This window comes from Diplotaxodon limnothrissa, linkage group LG12, assembly GCF_057381915.1.
Source record: "Diplotaxodon limnothrissa isolate DT_005_m linkage group LG12, D_limnothrissa_male_GT1.1, whole genome shotgun sequence".
NCBI lineage: Eukaryota > Metazoa > Chordata > Actinopteri > Cichliformes > Cichlidae > Diplotaxodon > Diplotaxodon limnothrissa.
Window position 1 is genome coordinate 3,601,748 of NC_140607.1, and position 18,957 is coordinate 3,620,704.

Consider the following 18,957-nt stretch of genomic DNA (forward strand, 5'->3'; position numbering starts at 1 on the left):
TCTTCACAACAAGGGTAGAAGAGAAAAAAGAAAATAGTCACCTGGCATTCTCTGTTTCTCCAGCTCATGCTGTGAGGGTTTTCTACGTGGGGACTCATTGGTGGTGGTAAGAGAGTTGCCTGTGACAATGTGCCAATCAGAATCCCCGAATGAGGCTGGCAATACATGATTGGTTGGTTGAATGATATCAACAGGCTGGTATCTAAAGACAAGAAAGAACCAAGAGTCATCCCAGCAGAAAACACACACACTCTTGCCCTCTATGAGAAAGTCATTTCACAACTGGCATATTTACTGCTTATTTTGGAGACACCCATCATGTCTGGAGACATTTTCTTTTCTGATGAGATCGCCTGTTTCGATAGAATCTTTGAACATATTAAAAATCGTTACAAATCACTCGTGTTTGCATGCTAGGCAACACAATTTTGGCTGTGCCAGTTGCAGACTGGCTGCTTGCGGTGTGCTGTCTCCGACCGTGGTGGCTGTCTGATCGTTAGATGACATTTACTCGTGATGCATCCAAGCCCTCTTACAGTCCTTGTGCCCATTTAATATCTGTGCTACTAGAAATGCAGACCATCTAAGAAGGGACCCCAAGTGTATTTATTTCCATTTAATATACTTTTCCACTCTGTAATGCCCAACAGTTATTTCTATGCAAGACCCTTTGTACTTTTTTCAGTTTATTGATGAGCTCTAAGTGCTTACTGCCCACTGTGTTATTAGCATTAATATCCCATGTGCTGCATAGAGTGCTTTAAAGATTAATGCAAATTTGTCATTGCAATTTACTTTGCTGAGGCACTATGGAAAACGGATGTATAATTAGAGCCTTTTTTAAAACTGACACTGATACTGGCACCGATATCGGATGATTTAAAATCCGATAGCCAGTACACAAACCATAAACAGATATCCCTAGCATTCATCATGTGTGGTTATTTATGAGTCCTTACTAAGACTCATTATTTGTGGATTGCTGTGACTCTGCTCACATCAGCTGGTTGTTGTGGTATTCCAAAACTGTGTTGCCAATACAGTTTTGGAATACCTGTCTCTGGTTAACAAACTATGAAGTATTAACACTCATAACATGGTGTTAACAGTATTTCTATCATCTCGTCTTTACTTGAATTTTAATTTATCAGCTGTTATAAATTTATCGATATACCAGCAAATAGTTAATAGATCAGCACCACTGGTATATTGGTTCTATTTAAAATACTGAGATCTGGACAAACTAAACTTCTAAGAAAGGGCTAAATCCCTCACATGTCTTCACTTAGGAATAAATGCGTTGTAGAATAACTCAATAGCCTTTTTATTTAAAAAGAAAAAGTAAAGAATGAGCACTTACCAGATCAGCAAATGGTGCATAAACACTTGACTTGTTTCAAACAATGTAACATTTTTGTGCCATTAATGGTATAAAAATCCTCGACTAACTGTAGTAGGTTAAACAATATTTGCCAGGTTAGTATTTTATGCATCTATAAATCCTATTTTTAAACAACTGCAATTGCAGCATGAACACAGTTGTACAGCTAAGTGTAACTTATCTAATGATAAAATGTCCTGTAGAACCGCAACAGTGTTTGCAGTTCTTTTGTTAATCTCAAGAATAAATAATGAATCAAAAATGTTCATGTAAAACATTTTGCTCCCTCTGAAGTTGTTTTTCTTTGGACTTTGCGTCTCCGCTAAAGCTACCGTGCAGCATTTAAGGTGCGCAGCTTTACCTGGGTAGGGGGTGCCGGCGGGGTGCCCGGGCACCACTAAACTGTTGGTCGGTAAGGTCGGTGGCGGCGGCAGTGTGGCTGGGGTTGCAAACATGGCCGAATGGCGATGGGCTGGGCTCCGTAGGGAGGAATAGTGCGAGGTAGAAAGGTTGGCTATGGAGAGAGGCAATGCAGGGGCCGAGGACGGAAGCCCACTCAGGTGGTGGTGAGGGGACGGGGGTAAATGCTGTTTGGGAAGACCCACTGGACTGCTGCTGTGGCTAAAGATTTAATGGGGTACAAAAAAAATGCAATCACTATTAGCATAATTTACGATGTTAATACAAACTGTACATACATATCCACATACTGTGATGCTTTTTCTTGTAGGTATCTCGCTGTAAGTTCAGCTTACTTTGACTAAATAAGAGTGATTTTCTAATAATGCTTCTTATATTGAATTAAAAGAGGTGAGGGCACAATCTGAAAAGGTGAAATGGGAAATCATGCTGTGTGCACTGCAGTGTTGCCCGATGAAAACAGTAAATCTGACAGCTGGTTATTGTGAGGGAGGAAAAATCAATATCCACATGAAAACAGTCAATACTGTGTGGAATATAGAATTGTCTATTGGACTAGATCATATTAATTTGGAAGTTCTGGCAGGTTATATCGTCTTTACTAGAGTGGTAGGAAACACAAGGAAAGTGTTAGCGTCTGCCAGACAACACTGTGAACAGGTACAAAAGGTGAGACGGTGAAAGTGAAGACAGTACTGGGTACTGAATTTCTGTTTGCTTTCTGGTAGTGTGCAGCGCTGAGGTTGGTGAATATGGCACTAACACAGCTGAACCGTGTGGTTTCTTTAGCAGGTTTATACTCATAATTCTTAGCCCCAGTAAAAATACCTGATTTCGTGGAGGCTGCTATACGGCAACGGGTGGTGCACTGGCCGTGCGTGGTGCTGTCGGGGCAGAACACGAGGCTCCTGGTGCGAGTGTGGGTGAGGAGGGTGGGGGTGGGGCGGTGCCCTCAACAGGGGAGGTGTAGGGACGGGCGGTGGAAGTTGCAGCTCCTTTTTAACACTGAGAGGAGGCGGGGTGGGAAGCCGTAACCTAGGAGGCTCTGAGGGTGCCGCCGCTGCAGCAGGGGCAGGGGAGCCCGTAGGTGCCGAAGCCGGGGTGGGGCTGGACACGGGAGGTGCAAAAGGCACCTCACTGTTGCTCTGCTCCTGGCTGCGCTGGAGACCGGAGACTTTGGCTGAGCTACAAGTCTTGGACTCAGGACTCTCATTCGTTGGCACACCTGAAATGGGGAAAAAACAGTTAAAATTTAAGGAGAAACATGTTAAACTTCATCTTCGTTTGCCTCAGTAACATCTAACACATGAAAAAACTGCTCCCTCTCTGCCTTTTTAATGTTGTCCCAGTGTCTTCTGCCCAAGGTTCCTCTTGTTTCCCTCTCCCTAGGTTCCATTAAGTGTTTAATCAGGTCATTTTCATGCTTGACTATAATCAGATGATCCAATTTCGTTCCGCGATCCAGTCAGTATGAATAAATCACAGCTAATTAAAGTTAAATGTCGGCCCCCATTCAGGGCTTTGCTGAGCACACAATCTGGCATGAAATAATTATGTTTCAATTGTGTTGTGAGGAGAGATCGTGGCCCCTTATCTTGGCCTCTCTGGCATCTTTCTATCTTTCCTTCTTGTTCTTTCAGGGGATAGGGGAAACCACAGGAAAGCACTCTGAACCCATTTTTTACCATTCATCAGCTGCCTTTTCAACAGACAAGAAGCTTTTATAATCAGCATTCCACAGAACAACGACTTTTCGTACTTAGACTGTCGCAATTTAATGACTATAATTATATGCTGTTGTAGCAGGCAAATAAAAGTGGGAGAAAAAGCAGCATCAAAGCAGTTATGAATCTTAATGAATAAGACGAGCCAGTTGGTGATCTTGTGCTTCTCCCAGAGTTAAATGCAAAGGAAAATGGCCCGCAAAGATTGTGAGCTTGAGGATACGCTTGTGTGACAACTGCAACAGCAAAATCACTGCTGTAGCTTCTGAGCTAATCAAAGCTGCTACTGCTGGTATTCATTTTAACTATGCACACATGCACAGAGATAGACAGGCAGACAGACAGCTTGGTGGTGCCCTCTTGGTGGCTCTAAGCTACGAGTGCTCAGATACAGCAGGGTTTCAGTCAAAAGACAGAGCAGTGCTTCAATTAAAAAAGATCCATGGGCACACTCAACAGTAACAAAATGAGAAGAGCTGGGAGCTGCTGTCAAACCAGTGAGAACTCAACATGCAGCCCACTAATGGAATATCCAGGCCCTATTAACAGCCTGCTTAATCTTTCAAGGATCCTAACACCCATAAAAAGGCCAATAAAAAGGCAAGGCAGGGCTTTTATTTATTTCTTTATTTGTTGAGCTCCCCTTCCATTTACTCCTTACATTTATAGGAGAACTGGGGCTGGCTATGGTGTCATAATTTTCAAATGAATTCCTGGGTCCAGGCCTATATAGACCTCCGGATTTATTGGGGTCTGGGACTTGGATTAAACTGTCAGACTCTCGGTGTTACGGGGACAGAGAAAGAGGAATACTCAATGGCAAAAACACAGAGGCGGGCACAGACAGACAGACAAACGGAGGAGAAGAAGCAAATATCCACAGTCAAAATGTCGCTGTTGGGTGATGTTGCCATGGCAACCAGTTTTCCCAGACATAATGCAAGGCGAGTGATACTGAAGGAAGTCTCACTACGACCATAGAGGGAAGGTAGGGGGGTGGGGGCTTCGCATTCTAAGCCAGGGCCACAGCGAGCGCCGGGTTATCTTAATGATGATTCTAATGGGCTCTAATGGAGGCAGCGATCGGCACAGACCAACACATCCCTCATTAAAATCCCTCTGAAAGCTCACTCACACTCACAAGCGCGCGCACACACACACACACACACACACACACACACACACACACACACACACACATACGATTGCACGCACAATAAAACACACCCACACGTGCACACGAATGAATGGAACATGGACAAGTTTTTACTGTTGGCAAACACATGCAACTTCATTTTAGTGAAGGGCAGAACAAAGTGAGGAAAACCAGACCGGTTTGTTGGAGAAAGAAAAAGAGTTGCATTATCCAATAGATTTTTATTGTTTGCAAACTGACCTTTTTTTTAATAGGTTTATCTACCATTTTGAAAAATATACAATATGTATGCATGATAACTCTGACACCGTCATACTCCTTCATAAAACCCTATGCTGCGTGATATTTTTCTAGAACTTGCACTTCTGGATACTGGTAAGGTTTAAAGTCAGGGTGTGGCTGCTTTGACTGGCAGGTGTGCTACCAGAGGGAGCTGCAGCGGCTTTTTTTCCTGCTATTTTAAGTTAGCCAAAGGCTGGACTGCATCACTGTGTTTAAGCTGTTGGTGCCATTTGCAGAATTTTAAATTGAATTTAAAATTCAGTTTAATATGGCTTCTTGTGTGGCACACACAAGATAGTACTTTAGTTTTGCTGAGTAAAATACGTGCAGCCATACAGTTTGTAAATGTAGCTAGCTAACCATGCTTTCCAGCCTTAGCTGATAACTTAGCACTCTGCCATAAGAACAAAATGGCAGCGGCTAAAATGCTAGCACAGAAGCTTTGAAGTCCAAAAACGTCCACCACAAAAAAAAGACTTTTTGTTTGTTATGTTTTTTTGGTCCCATCAATGCAAAGCAACACTGCACAACTGTCAGCTGACTGTCATGCATTTCATTAAGCTGCAAAAACAAAACACAAAGTTGTTCCTCTTTTCCGCAGGATATGTAATATACTCCCTGAAATTACATACTGAGGAAAACAGTAGGCCAGCCACAGGCGATCATGTGAAACAAATGCCATACGAGTGCGCAAAAAAAGTGCTGTCCTGAAGCTCTGCCCTGCAAACCTGAGCAGATGGTCTGGGTGAGTCAGACAGGTTGGAGGGCAGCCCAGTGGTGGGGGTGGCACCCCTCTCCCCTTAGCTGGGTTAGTGCACTGGGGGGTGGGGGGGCGCAGGGACATTCCCTAGGGGGGTGTTGGCAAGTCTGCTCACCAGATGACATCTCATCCCAGTATTGATCTTTTTATAGTTGTTCTCGTGGAGTTGCTTACTCGAGGGAATTGGGCCTCGCCCTGTGTGCACGTGCCTCAGTGTGCTATACCGTGGGTTGGGGAGTGGAAGGGGTGGAGCGTAGGGATGCAGGGACTAAGGTAGCAGACGGACAACAAGCCACTGGGATTTGTTGGTAATAACTGATGTGTCCAGAGGGGAATCTGAGGTGAACATGGTGTCGCTACACAGCTGTTCCTGCCTTCGATACCCTTAACTTGTGACCCTGTGTGTCCCTATGGAACATCTGGAGAGCTGTCACTGATCTGGTCCTCTGTGGCCTTTACGCAGCCAGATGGCCCAGATTGGAATGGCTTGGACCAGTCTGGAATTGCTTGGCCCTTAGCTGGACTGTGGCTTGCTGGTGCATGGCATACTCCCCGTGAGCAAGAGATTCCTTTAAGGTGTCTTGGCACTAGAAACCCAGAAGAAAAGCCTTGCACACATTTCCTCATCTTTAGAAATCATTTACTTTGAAGCTTGTTTAACTACTTTATTTTAAATACACACCTGGCTACCTGCAAATGGCCCCTGCAACCTCATGAATGAAACAAGGGCTCTAGAGAAAATTCTCATTTGGTTTCCAACTAAAACCCTCAGCAAGCTAATGCTGTGCATGCAAATGAGTGTGTTACATAAATTACCTGCTCACGGCTGACACTGATACCAGTATATACAACAGCCAGGGAAACAGAACCTGTATGCAAAAAGCCCTTTCAGATTAGATACGAGAATATGCAAAGTATCCCAATGATAAGGGGATGTCGGGGGCTTAGGGCCACTGGGTGTTCTCATTTACTAGGCAAACACTGCGGTTCACTCCCTTCATGGCTTTGCCAAAGCATAAACAGTCAGGGCAGTGATAAAATAAGGACATGAACAGACAGATATTTAAATAAAGCAGCATATCCGCCGAAAGACGTTGGAGGTTGCAGACAGTATGTGAGGATGCATACTGCCTTGATGCGTCTCCCGCTGGCTTTGGCTGACAGGATATTCTGCTGCTCTTGACGGTTGAGCTCACAATGATTTGGTTTTTGTACCTCTCTAGACAAGCAATCTGCACAGAGCCAAGGCTTAGCTCATGAGTGAGTGACTGTGGAAGATGGCTATAACAGATACTGGCAGAAGGCAGGAAACCGCAGTCTTGCCAATCAACACTTCGTTGCCGTGAGGTATTCAGTCATAGGAAACAGGCGGGGTGATTTCAACAAAATGATTTTGTACGAGAGGAACAGAAGGGCTGAGCAGTGTTGAATCATTGTGCTAATAATAAAATCATAGGAGAAATTTGCAACGGCTTGCTTTGCCTCACACTATTTAATCTGCCTCGAGCATCTCCAAACTGGTAACGAGGGGAGCCAAGGCGACATTTTTGCAAATCTCTGGGACATGTAAATGGGGGGGGGGGGGGGGGGGGTGGAGGGTGGGTGTAAGAGGAGAAAGCTGGCCAAGATAGCTAAAGAGTGGGGACAGCTGACACGTTTCAATTATTTCTCTCTGTCTCTTTGCGGCGGCTCACCAAGGAGTGAATGGCACCAGAATGGGGATGGGTGTTAAGCTGTAACACGTTTACAGTCAAAGCACAGGCATAAATCGACAACCTAATGTTCATTTCACAGAGCTGGCAGCTCAAACTGAGAGATGAATCAGTTTTTCCTGCGCATATCACATCCCAATTCAATCTCGAGCCATATGGTGCAGGACACATATGCCAGTCATCCCTTATGGCACATATGCCATCGTTGTGGATGCGAGGCAAACGAGTACATCTTTAAATTGGAGGGAAAAGAGTGAGTGTGGAAACAACAGAGGTTGAGATGTTGACTGTCTAAACCCTTTTATATCATGCACGGTCCAGCGGAGCTCCAAAAGCAATGTTAAACTGTCATTAACCCCTGGCTATAATGTGTTGCTGCAAAGCAAGGCGTCTCCACGCTCGCACTTCCTTTTCTGTCAGGATCCTCCCTCCCCCAAGATGTGTCTAGCAGAGCTCATGTGCTTTGGGAAAGCCATCAGTCTCAGCTCCTTATGAACACTGCTGGGTCATCTAAGGTCAGTGCCACTGGGCTCTCCGAAATAAAAGGGTAGACATCTTGGAACTTTCAACAGAAAAACTCAAGTCTAATGGCTCCTCTGACACGGCCCACCCTGCCAGCCTAAAATCTGACCCCTTTCACTGTCACTGACCCATCCCCAACCTCTGTGACCCCTTTTCCCCTTTGGGCCGCAGTGGACAGGCAGCCAACACGGGGAGAACGGGAGGGGTAACTTGAACTTTGAGGCTAGATTTTGTCTTGAAAAGAGAAGGGGGGCCTTCAGGAGTTATTTGCGCGACGCTGAAAGCACTAGCCTTATCATTTCATTAATTAGCATGACACGCCTGCCTGATGGACTTGAACGCCGCAGCGGCAGCTGTCTCAATTGATTATAGCAGTGGATGTGGTGCCGCAATTATCGAGGTGACTGGAGACAACGGCTGCCACTACTAATAAAGGACTTAACTCCTGCTTCCCACATCACAGCTCAGCGGTGGGAGGACAGCGGCAGCCTCCCTGTGTCTCCCATACCTTAAAGACCTTTTCAGAATCTCTCTACAGGCTTCTGTGGAGCTCAGTGTGGGCTGTAGTTCTTGAGCAGCGTGTCAGCTTTACTTAAGCTTCCATACTGCCTGAACAGTATCACTTTGGTGCCCCGCAGGAAAGCATCCTCTATTAGCCTACCAGCTGGCTCATAATCCGCAGAGAATGGAGGGGAAGGAGGTAGGAATGAAAGAGAGGACGAGAAGGAATGTAGGAGACACAAAGACAAGGAGCTTTTTGCCAGGAAGCTTCAAGTCCAAGCAGAAATGGAGGGAGTGAGTGTGCAGCAGTGTAAACAGACCCACTGTTTCCCAGCTTCATTTCATGTATGAACGTGCATGAAGCCCACATGCATCTAAGTGGATATAATATTATCTTTCAGTGCCGTACTGATTACTTCTCAATGGGATGGAAACGGTTGGGTGAAAATCCTTCAACAAATCTTAAGTGGCATGACAGTAGGCTGAAAGAGCCAGCATGTTTTTCTTTACCTCCTCCTCCATCTCCGTTTTCACTCCTCACCCTGAAAGCAAAGCAACAACTGGAAGCTGACAGCTCCTAACCATTCACCATACCTCATTCACTGTTGTGACAGCCGTTGCAGTTTAGTGCAGAGAAAGGGGTGGGGCAAACATCCTTGCAGACAGATCACGTTTCCAGTGCATTTTTTTGAGATAAAGTGGATGAGTATTGCAAGCTGTGCTTTAACTTGAGATAGTGCCTGAGCTACTCACCTGCTTCATGCAAATAAAGCATCTTTTTTGAAAAAAAAAAAGAAGATTAATAATACCCTTTGACAACCAAAAATGTGGAGACAACTAATGTTCTAAAGTCTTGGTATCACATTAGTGGGAATGGCTAAAAACAAATATCCATTCATCAGTGACAGCCAGATAGCAAGACCATCCATCAGACAGCACTTTTCTTTGTCTTTTCATGCTTACACGTTGATACTGCTTCTCTAAACATTCAAGACACTATCGATGCTCTAGCTGTACTCGTACAGCATGCCACAGGAATTTAAAACCAAAACACTGTTGCATTTACGGTCATATGCAACCAGTTGCAACATAACTACTGCTCCAAGTTTAACATTTCAAAGTAAATAATGTGTCATGTACTTTTTTCAGTGCAGAAAATTGACATTTTCCAAATGCACTGGTGAAGTCATACACTGTTAGTGCCATAAACTTCAAACTAGCTACACGCAGCTGTTTGGCATTTTGATGCAATAATGACTGAAAATGCTAGTTTATCAAAAATATTGTTTGATAACTAAAACCAACTTCTACACTCTTATGCCAGTTGATAAGTCAGTATCACTACAATAATCTTCAGCGTAAATGAAATCTGGTCCTAAGATCCCAGCGGAGTATCTGTCTAAAGATAGTGAGCTTCAGCAGCAGCCCCCCCGGCGGGGACACACTGTCCACTATAGAGTCACTGGTGTCATGTCGGTGCCACTTCTATAGGAGGATCCCACTGCTGCACGGCTCCTGTAGTGCTGCTGGGTATTTAGGCTTACAGATGGAGACGCAGCAGCTGCTGAGGACGGCACTAGTGCTGCCATTTTGCCTTGTTAAAGACTACATGCCAAAAGAGCCGTACTCCGATGAGCTACAAACCTTTTCTTCCTATAATAGTCAGAGCTTGTAATATCTGAAAGCCAATACTTAAAAAAACAAAACAAAAAACCACCTAAGTCTAGTCTCGAGCGTCGTTTTTCTTTTTTTTTGCTTTTTGGGTGGGGGGGTCGATAAATTACACATCAAGGCTTGATGACACACTTAAAGGACTGGAGTAGAGATGTTTGAAATAGCTCTCATTCACAGCTTAGTTAGACAAACACACACAAAAGCCTTCTCAAAAGCACTACCCTCCTTCTCCCCACTGCCGCCACAACAAGAGTGACAATTGGAGGGTGTATTAGGTTCACAAACATTCTCTGTCCTTCCTTGCACCTCATTCATCATTCTTGATTAGAGGCCAAGGAAGAGGGATAAAGTGACCCAGACCGGGGGGAGAAAGAGGAAAAGAGAGGTTAGTTAATAAGGCAGAGGGGAGGGAAGAGGGAGCAGAGGGTACAGAATCGTGTCAAGTAAACGAATGGAGACAAGGCCTGGATACTGACCTTTGAGGCTGCTGCTAACCTAAACCCAGCATCGTCTGCACCTAAACCCATGCCACGCATGCAAGTGGGTGCCAACAAACACACACACACACACACACACACACACACACACACACACACACACACACACACACACACACACACACACACACACACACACACGAAGAATCTAGCCTCCTTTAGCCCTAGTGGGCAAGAAACAACAGTGTGCGTGTTTGCAGGGCTGCTGTGAGCGGCAGCATTTCACTCTGGTGTTCCAAGTTTGGAAAGTGAAGAATTGATTTGTTTGGAGTGTGAAGGCAGCGTGTCAGATTGGGGAAATGTGTGAATGTGAGTATGTCTGTGAGGAGAGGGGTGGTGCACGGTAAAATGGGAGCGAAATTGGACTCTGAAATTAGCCAAATCACTCGCAAGATGAAACAGACGACACCAGGGGAAGGAAAAAAGAAAAAGAACAGAGAAAAGAAAACAACACAGGGCCCCAGAAAAGTGTTGAGCAAGGTTTGCTGGCACAAAAAGGCAAAAAACCAAACCAAACAGGCTTTCTTTCTGCTCGACATATTTCAGACAGAATATGACAAAAGCAACACTGACGGAGTTGGAGGAATCAAAATCAAACCGCCAAGTGTGTCTGACTGTTTCATGAATCCATGTCGAAGTGGAGGCGCCACACCACATCAAACCCTGTAAATTCTCCTGAAAGCCTCCTCGCTCCCTTTAGCAGCCAGCGCTTAGATTATTGTGTGCAGCTAAAAGGTAAGTGCTGGGAGTGTCACACTTGAGAGTGTGTTTTAAGCACCATAAAGTATCAAGACCCAGATGGCTCATCGTCCCTGAAAAACATGACCACTCTACCTCGGCTGTAGTGGCACCTGCTACCAGGATTAGGCCGGCGCTACACCAGCCCGACACACTAATACAGTGTGCCACAGCTGATAAGGAGCCCGAGGCACTTGTCTGCACAGTTGATGAGTCAATAACTGTATCATTAGTGATAGAGATAACCATATATTGATCTTTTCCAAAAACACAGGCAGGCGTGATGTTGATGCAATTGGTCACAGTTAGGCTTTAACAGATGTGCTCTTTGGAAAGTAAATATCAGTGCTGATAACACTGGGCTGACTCTGCAGATCGCTTGTAATAGGTTGCGCTACCAGTTGTTTTTAAGATTACATTTCTGTACTAATAATGCCAAGATATTCACAAATTTGTCAAGTATTTCAATATTTTGACATGGTCACTCTTATAACTGTTAAAATATAGTGTAAACGGGACATTTATAATATTTTTGACTCCATATGTTTGTTTGTTTTAGTCTTTGCTTGGTTTAAAGTTCACAGTGATCTCACAGTTTAGTCCCTCAGTTAATACAAAGTCTGGAACAATGAGTTTTGGTGACCTTTGAAGCCATCTTTATGGGCGGGGCTTTGTACCTGATATGAACAAATTAGGATAGCTCCACTTCTTGAAACCAGGCAATTTTAAACTTTGGCCATGTTTAAGGTGAATATTTACCCCTGAAAATTTACATAAATATGAACCAAAAAGGAAAGAAAAAATTATTTTATTCATTATTTTTAAAATAGCTCTGATACACGATTTAATCAGAGAAACAGCATTATACAAAGGTGGGAAAATCTGATCTTAACAAAAGGAAAATGTCAGCAACACTACATATATCAGCCTAACCCCAGTCGATACTGCTGGTAGTCCTCTGTACACATCTCTCCGTGGGTTGTGTGACATTGGAACAATCTCTCTGGCTCTTTCCCAAAGCAAACAACAGTGAAATCCCAGTCCTGCTGCTCACCCTTCAACACAGCAGTACTAACCCAACAGCCAGAAAGGCTGGAGCCCATGCTCAGCTGAATGGGGTATTAGAGTCAGTCAGAGGTCATTAGGGGCCCCACCACCAGGGCCCAGTGCAGGGAATTCACCGGTAGCCAAAAACAACAGCCAAACAGATGACCGCTTGAATATTGGAGGAGACCACACTGTTCATGTTCCTTTTTTTTAACCTCCTCTGAACTGTCCAAAACGCAGGGCGCTCTGTCTCAGTGAATTACTCCCTGTCTGTTAACAAACACTGGGACGATTAATGCTGCTCTTTCCTGGTGAAATGCACAAGCAAACACAAGCCTGTTCTCAGGAGTGCGTATCGGGTTACATCTTTCACCATGTGTTGAGTTCTAGGCTAATAGCTAGGCTCACCTCTCCAGACCCAACCCTCACTCAAGCTAGCCCGAGCCTGTGGTTTTACTTGTAGACACAGTGGCTCTGATAAGCCACTGACAGAAACATGGGTACTAATATGCTACCAGTGAAAAGGTAAGGGGCTATGAATACCGAACAAACACTGGAGGCGGACCACCCATCCGGTTATACTCGGGAAATACGTTATACAGCAGGACGATACTTCTGTTGGATTTGGGATCGTGTTTACTGGGTTCACCTCCTTTCACCCCTAAATTCTCTGGCACATTCTTCTGATACTTGGACGTCCTTCGTCTCTCATGGAATCTGGAGCATTTTACATCCGTTTTGTTCCTGTTGATGGTTTTTCCATCTTTATAAAGCTGTGTGAACTGATCCCAATGCATTACAAGCATGTTCGTAATATCCATCTAGGCTGCTGAATGTCCCCCTGCCAGCGATTGTACATTATCCAAGTGTCATGTTTGGCCACAATCGCCTACCATCTGGCTTTGTCAGTGAGTGTTACAGCCTCATCTGCAAACAACATTGGCTCTGAACCTCTCAGCACAGATGAGCTTAAAATGCACATAGCGAAGAACTGGGATCTTCAAACAAATAAAGGGTGGGGTGTGGGGATGTGGGGAGGGGAGGACCCACTCTCGCTAGCAGAATGACTGGAGTTGAAGGATTAAAAACAAGAAAACCTGCAAGTGATCACAGGCGACACGCTTTACATTTCAGGCCTGACAGCTGTGATAAGACGCTGGTCATGTATTCTCATAAGTAAACAATGAAAACGCCTTCCACGATGCAGCTGGCTGTTGTTTTGGTGGAGGAGGAGGATTAAGATTAGATAGAAGATGTGATGAGAGCTGCTGCTGCTGTATGGACTTATCCTCTTTATATTCTTCTCTTCCTCTGGAAAAAAAAACAACAGCCACAAAAACCACTGAGCCTACATCCATTTATTATGTTTTTTCTCTGTTGAGACAAGACTCGACCTGAGCCGTGCTAGTTGGCCATCGGGGGACGCATCAGACCAAAGTATGACTACTGCGGTTAGCTTCAGCATGCTAGTTTGCTGCTGCTTAAATTAAATTCTCTGCAGGGTCTGAATGTTAACATTTATATAATAAATCAACCAGTTTTGTCAAAACAATGGCAATTTTTTTGTTTTAGCAAGTATACACAATGCTATGTGTGTGTAGCTGAGGTACAATAGTTTATCTGATCTGAAGAGACAACACTGAAAAGCTGTTCTTTGTACTGAACCCCAAAGGTATTTGGGGGATTTCGAGGCTGTAATGTTAAGTACACTGAAATTTGCACTATTTTCACTCTGACTTAACATGTAAGATGAGAAACAGCGTCTGTCCGCGTTCAAGCCAAAACGCAGACAACGTATCCTAAAATTCCCTCGTGGCCTTTAGTGATTTTGTAATTGCTCCCACTCCACAGTTAAAGCTGAATCCATACTCGGTCAATGAACGCAGAGGCACACAATGGAGCCTAGTCATACAGCGTTCAACGTGACTTCCATTTTCTCTCACAATAGCCGATCACCACCCATGGGTTGACTGACACAGATGACAGGGAGCGATAGGACTGACTGACAGGTGTCAAGCATCCTGACGTGTCACGGCTGACACACACAAGAGAGAGTTTCTGTTTCAAGAATGAAACTTAACCAGCAGTTATCAAATGCTCTAAAGGAAGGCAGAGTTAATATTCATGCCCGCTGGGCGATTTGCACAGAGCAGACGCTTTTCTAATGGACATAACAGAGGCCGCAGAGTGCACAGGGGGTTTAATGACATACCAGAAATGACTTTACAAGGCAGCTAATTGCCACGCATACAAAATCAAGACAGTCTTTGAAAACAGGCAGCTCGTAAAAGGCGATACAGTCTGATTTCACTGGCTGAATGATGCGAAACCAAACCAAATTCCATCCAGTCAGCTTTTTAAGGTGCCAGACCACAGAGGGCTTGTGGGTAATGTGGACTGGTCCCTTTGACTGTCTGCCACTCTACATGAATAGTACATGACTGTGTAATCATAATTTAAAAAGCCATAAATATTGAAGAAGAATTAAAATAATTTATGGAACAGCGCAGTGTGACAGGATGTATGCGTGTGTTGGAGCGTTTTGTCTCCTTCCACTTCCCTCTTGCAGTGTCCGCTGAACGATGGGCAGCAGCGGTGCAAACTGGGAATTCTGTAATTGCTTTTTCTGTCCCTGAAGCAGACCTTCCTGCTTTAAATCAAAAAAGGCAATCTCTGTCAGTAATGGCTCAATTAATAATTAAACACGTGTCTTATCTCCGCTGAGCTCCCCCTATTTATTTTCATCTTTCCGACAAGGATGGCTGCACAAACAGCATTAACACTATCAATAAAGGGAACATTAATATCGCCCTTTTCTCTGAAAACAAATCACTCATAAGCTGCCCTATGGCTGTTTACAGAAATAGCCCACAGACTGATAAGGAAACAAGTCATGTTTTGATTTTATTCCCCTGAACTCAGAGTGCCAGCTAATCTCTCTGCTTTCTGTATCCTGCTCTGAGTTCATGCTTTTTAATATTTAAAACAAATCCAGAGACATGTAAGCTTCTCTTCAAGCTCAACAAGTGAAAGAGGTGTAAGGGACGGCTCGTTTTCAAACATGAAAGTATGGGGGCGATACCAGAAACTGTTATTTCAACAGCAGGAATATCGGTCTTGCGGATAAAGAAAACATTTCCTGTCTGGAATTAGTCAACAAATCAATTTAGGTACTCGACGTGAGCTTCGCCAGGCTTAGATTCCACAGCGGTGATGGCTGCTTTTCAATTCCAGAGCTTGCTGATCTGGATGGAGCCTTTGCAGCCCTTATGCTTCCCAGCGTCACGTCTGCCCTGCAGTCATCTAGCCTGCCTGTTAGCCAGTCAGCCACACTCTCTATCTAACTCCACTATATCCTGATTCAACGGGGGCGAAAAGCTGATTAGCTGGTCAGAGGGTCAACCTCCATTTATTATTTAATGGGTGAGAGCCTGCAAACAGTCAGGCTGGCCGCCGAGGTTAGTGATACATTACACTGACCTGGCCAGAGGAGAGCTGCTCAGGCGAACACAAACATGCTCTCTCATCTACTTCACTATGCCTGAGCCGCCCTCAATCCCCTGCCCCTGACCTTGCTGCTCCCTTTCCAATCACCCATCCTTCCTCCCTTCTCCGGCATTCAGAATGCAGCAGGTGAGAGACTGTTTCATTTTTATGTAAGTTTTCACTGTAGGAGAGGGCCTTTTGCTCTGTCTGGCCGAGGCAAGAGGAGGAGGCGGAGGTAGAAGAGACCATAGCTCTTTTATTGACATGCAGCAAACATCAGTGGTGGAACAAAGGCCACTCAGCACCTATTGAGAGAGCAGGCCTGCAGACAGGGTGGTTGATTAGCGATTCGACACAGGGACCTGGACTGTGTAGCACATAATGAGAGCTTAGGGAGCAAGCCATGAGCCGATGGGGGAAGGAGGTAGCGGGCGGGCTGCGGATAGAAAAGGGAAGAGGCAGGGCTCCACCACAAGGAATTGATTTCCTTCAAAAACAGACGGATGTATGAGTAAAAATGCGCCAAAGGAAAAAAAAAAGCAAAAAAAAAAAAAGAAGGCAAGGGTAGGGGTACATCCTAAATCCTTAAGCTACAGCAGTGGTAATGTGTTTATATATAAACAGTTAGAGGATAAGCCCTAAATCCACTGCCAAGCTAAATGGTTTATGAATCTTTTTTTGTTTGTTTATTTCTATGTCAATTAACCAAATTGGTCCGACATCCCTGATGAGCAAGAGATCAAAAGTGAGTTAATGCTGCATGTCCAAAAGCGTCTTTCTCCCCGAACATTACGTTAACCTCATCTTCACCTCTCACGTTGCCGCAGAGAGATGTTAGCCGAGATGTGCATCACGGCAGTTTGTGTGTGTGTGTGTGTGTGTTTTCTTCTCTTCCCCTACACGCTCTCCTCTTCCTTTGTTCCACTGGTCTAATCCAGTATGTGTGGGCCGGTAAGTTTAATGGAAACAATTTATTAAGTCCGGCTTAAAATGCCATCTGCAGCTAAGCCTCCCAAAGCCGCTAAGCTCCTGGTTTCGCCCCAGAGCTTGCTGTGTTCACGCTTACTGTAATGCTCTGTTTAAAATGAGCACAACGGGTCAAAATTAATCAGGATTACAAGGGCACAAATCCACTTCAGAAATGGGTTTTCTACCAATCTTTCGCCTGCTATCCCAAGATGCCCCAGGTTTCTCTGGTGGATGGCACACAGCGTGGGTTTACAATCACTCTGTGGCAGGTAGCATCTAGCTAAGACAATAAGGCATCAGTGAAAACTAGGAAGCAATCAAAGAAGGTATATACACTATACTTACTGCTCTAAAACCCACAGATGCTACATTCAGCACAGTCGGTGCACATTCCTCAGTGTTCCTCTCAGATATTTCTAGCTGCTGACAGCTAGGTGATAACTCCCCGGCACATCCATATGCCCGGCATTCTGAAATGTCACGAGAAGGCCTACCAGTGAGGTGTTTATCTGTGCTCTGTGGAGGTGCCCTGCGAATGCTCAGCAGCTACATTTAGATTCTCATTTGCCTTCAAGCAAGCGACAACGGTAAACTATGACCTGCGATTCAATAAGAGCAGCCCTGAGTGGAGAACGAGTTCTTTTACTTAAACATGCCATCCTCCAGGAAATCAATAATTTGCAGGAGGTTTAAGACAGCAAATAAACAAAAACCAATACGTGTTAGATAATGCTTGACCTCTGCTGCACCTTCCTACATCATAACCAGCAACACAGGCAGACATTCAGTGCAACTTCTTGCTAGCTCTTGGGTAACAACACCCAAAGAGAATTGCAGTGTGTGCTCTGTTATTACAGATACTATTCACTTGTGCTATTACCAGTAGTGTCAGCTTACATCTATAACAGGCGGTCAACATGCTAGAAATGCAGAGATGATGAAAAGTAAATATGAGGGAAAGACGGCGAGGGTGTCTGGGTTTTGCACAAAACCCTGTCCTGTGTGCATAATTACAGCGCTCTGCCATCAGTGATTACAATGTTGGTCTTTCTTCTCCTCTATTAACCCTGAACCGTTTCATTAACATGAGAGACTGTGGGCCTGTGTACAATTTGGAGTTAACCTCGACTGTTTGTACACGTAATCGCAAAATAAAGTTCAGAAAGGAGCACGACACTGAAGAGCGAGGAAGAGGTGAAAGTAAGAGAAACACTCATTATCTAGCAATTTGTGGAAGCCAAACATCATCACAGCATTACATATTTATGTGTGCCATAATGTTTCGGTGTGTGTGTGCCTGAGTGGGGTTGCGTGCACACAGAAATCTGTCTGAGAGTCTTCCAGCCAACAGCTCGACAGGCCTGGTGATCAGTCCTATAGGATCGTGAGCGAGACGGGTAATGGGACACATACTCTCCATTCTAAACCAGAGGAAAACAGCCTGTGGGCTGCTTTGTATTGCACACACATTATACGTACACAGAGGAAAAACCAGCCTAGGTCTGAAACAAACACTGTCCTAGAATCCATTACAGCTGGACAACAACTCTGGAATGGGCGATGAGGCTGGCTGGCAGCTCTGCAATTTTAGCGTGATAACTTCTTCCTCACTGTCACCAAATCACTTCATCAAACTGCTGAATTTCTCTGTCGTCTCTCCCTTTCTATCCTCTAATTCTAATCTGGTGTCCTTCGTTTGCATCGCCCAAACAGAATCTGGTTGATCTGTGTGATAATCAGGAGCCTCTGATTGGATTGTCGGGATGTAATTCCGTGGACCTAATCCTCAGCTCTGTGTGAACATTAGCCAGATCCACAGAGGTCTTTCTACACTGGCTAAAATGGAAAATATCAAGTACGCACATGCCTGCGCAGTTCTATAGGGTAGAGTCTGCTTATATGTAGCCATGTTCTGCATAAACATAAAAGTAAGTCAACACCCTGACAGCTGACAACAGCAGTATTTCAACAGCCTGGTGGGGAATAGTTGTTGTTTGATGTGGTCTAGTTGTTTTCTAAACCATGCAAGTCTGGAAGTCATTGTCATTGTGAATGCTGGTTTCTTAAGGCCAGTGCTGGTCACAGGTC

The 18,957-nt window shown here is 44.6% G+C and overlaps 1 protein-coding gene across 1 annotated transcript in view; it reads right to left on the reverse strand.

The window, feature by feature from the left end:
* Nucleotides 1-18,957, reverse strand: part of fbrsl1 (fibrosin-like 1) — a 300,050-nt gene that overhangs the window by 13,339 nt on the left and 267,754 nt on the right. Inside the window, exons 8-9 of the mRNA XM_085367042.1 lie at nt 2,630-3,026; nt 1,743-2,002 (exon numbers count right to left, since the gene is read on the reverse strand). Of these exons, the coding sequence (XP_085223168.1) occupies nt 1,743-2,002; nt 2,630-3,026 (657 nt within the window). The remainder of the gene's footprint in view (nt 1-1,742; nt 2,003-2,629; nt 3,027-18,957) is intronic.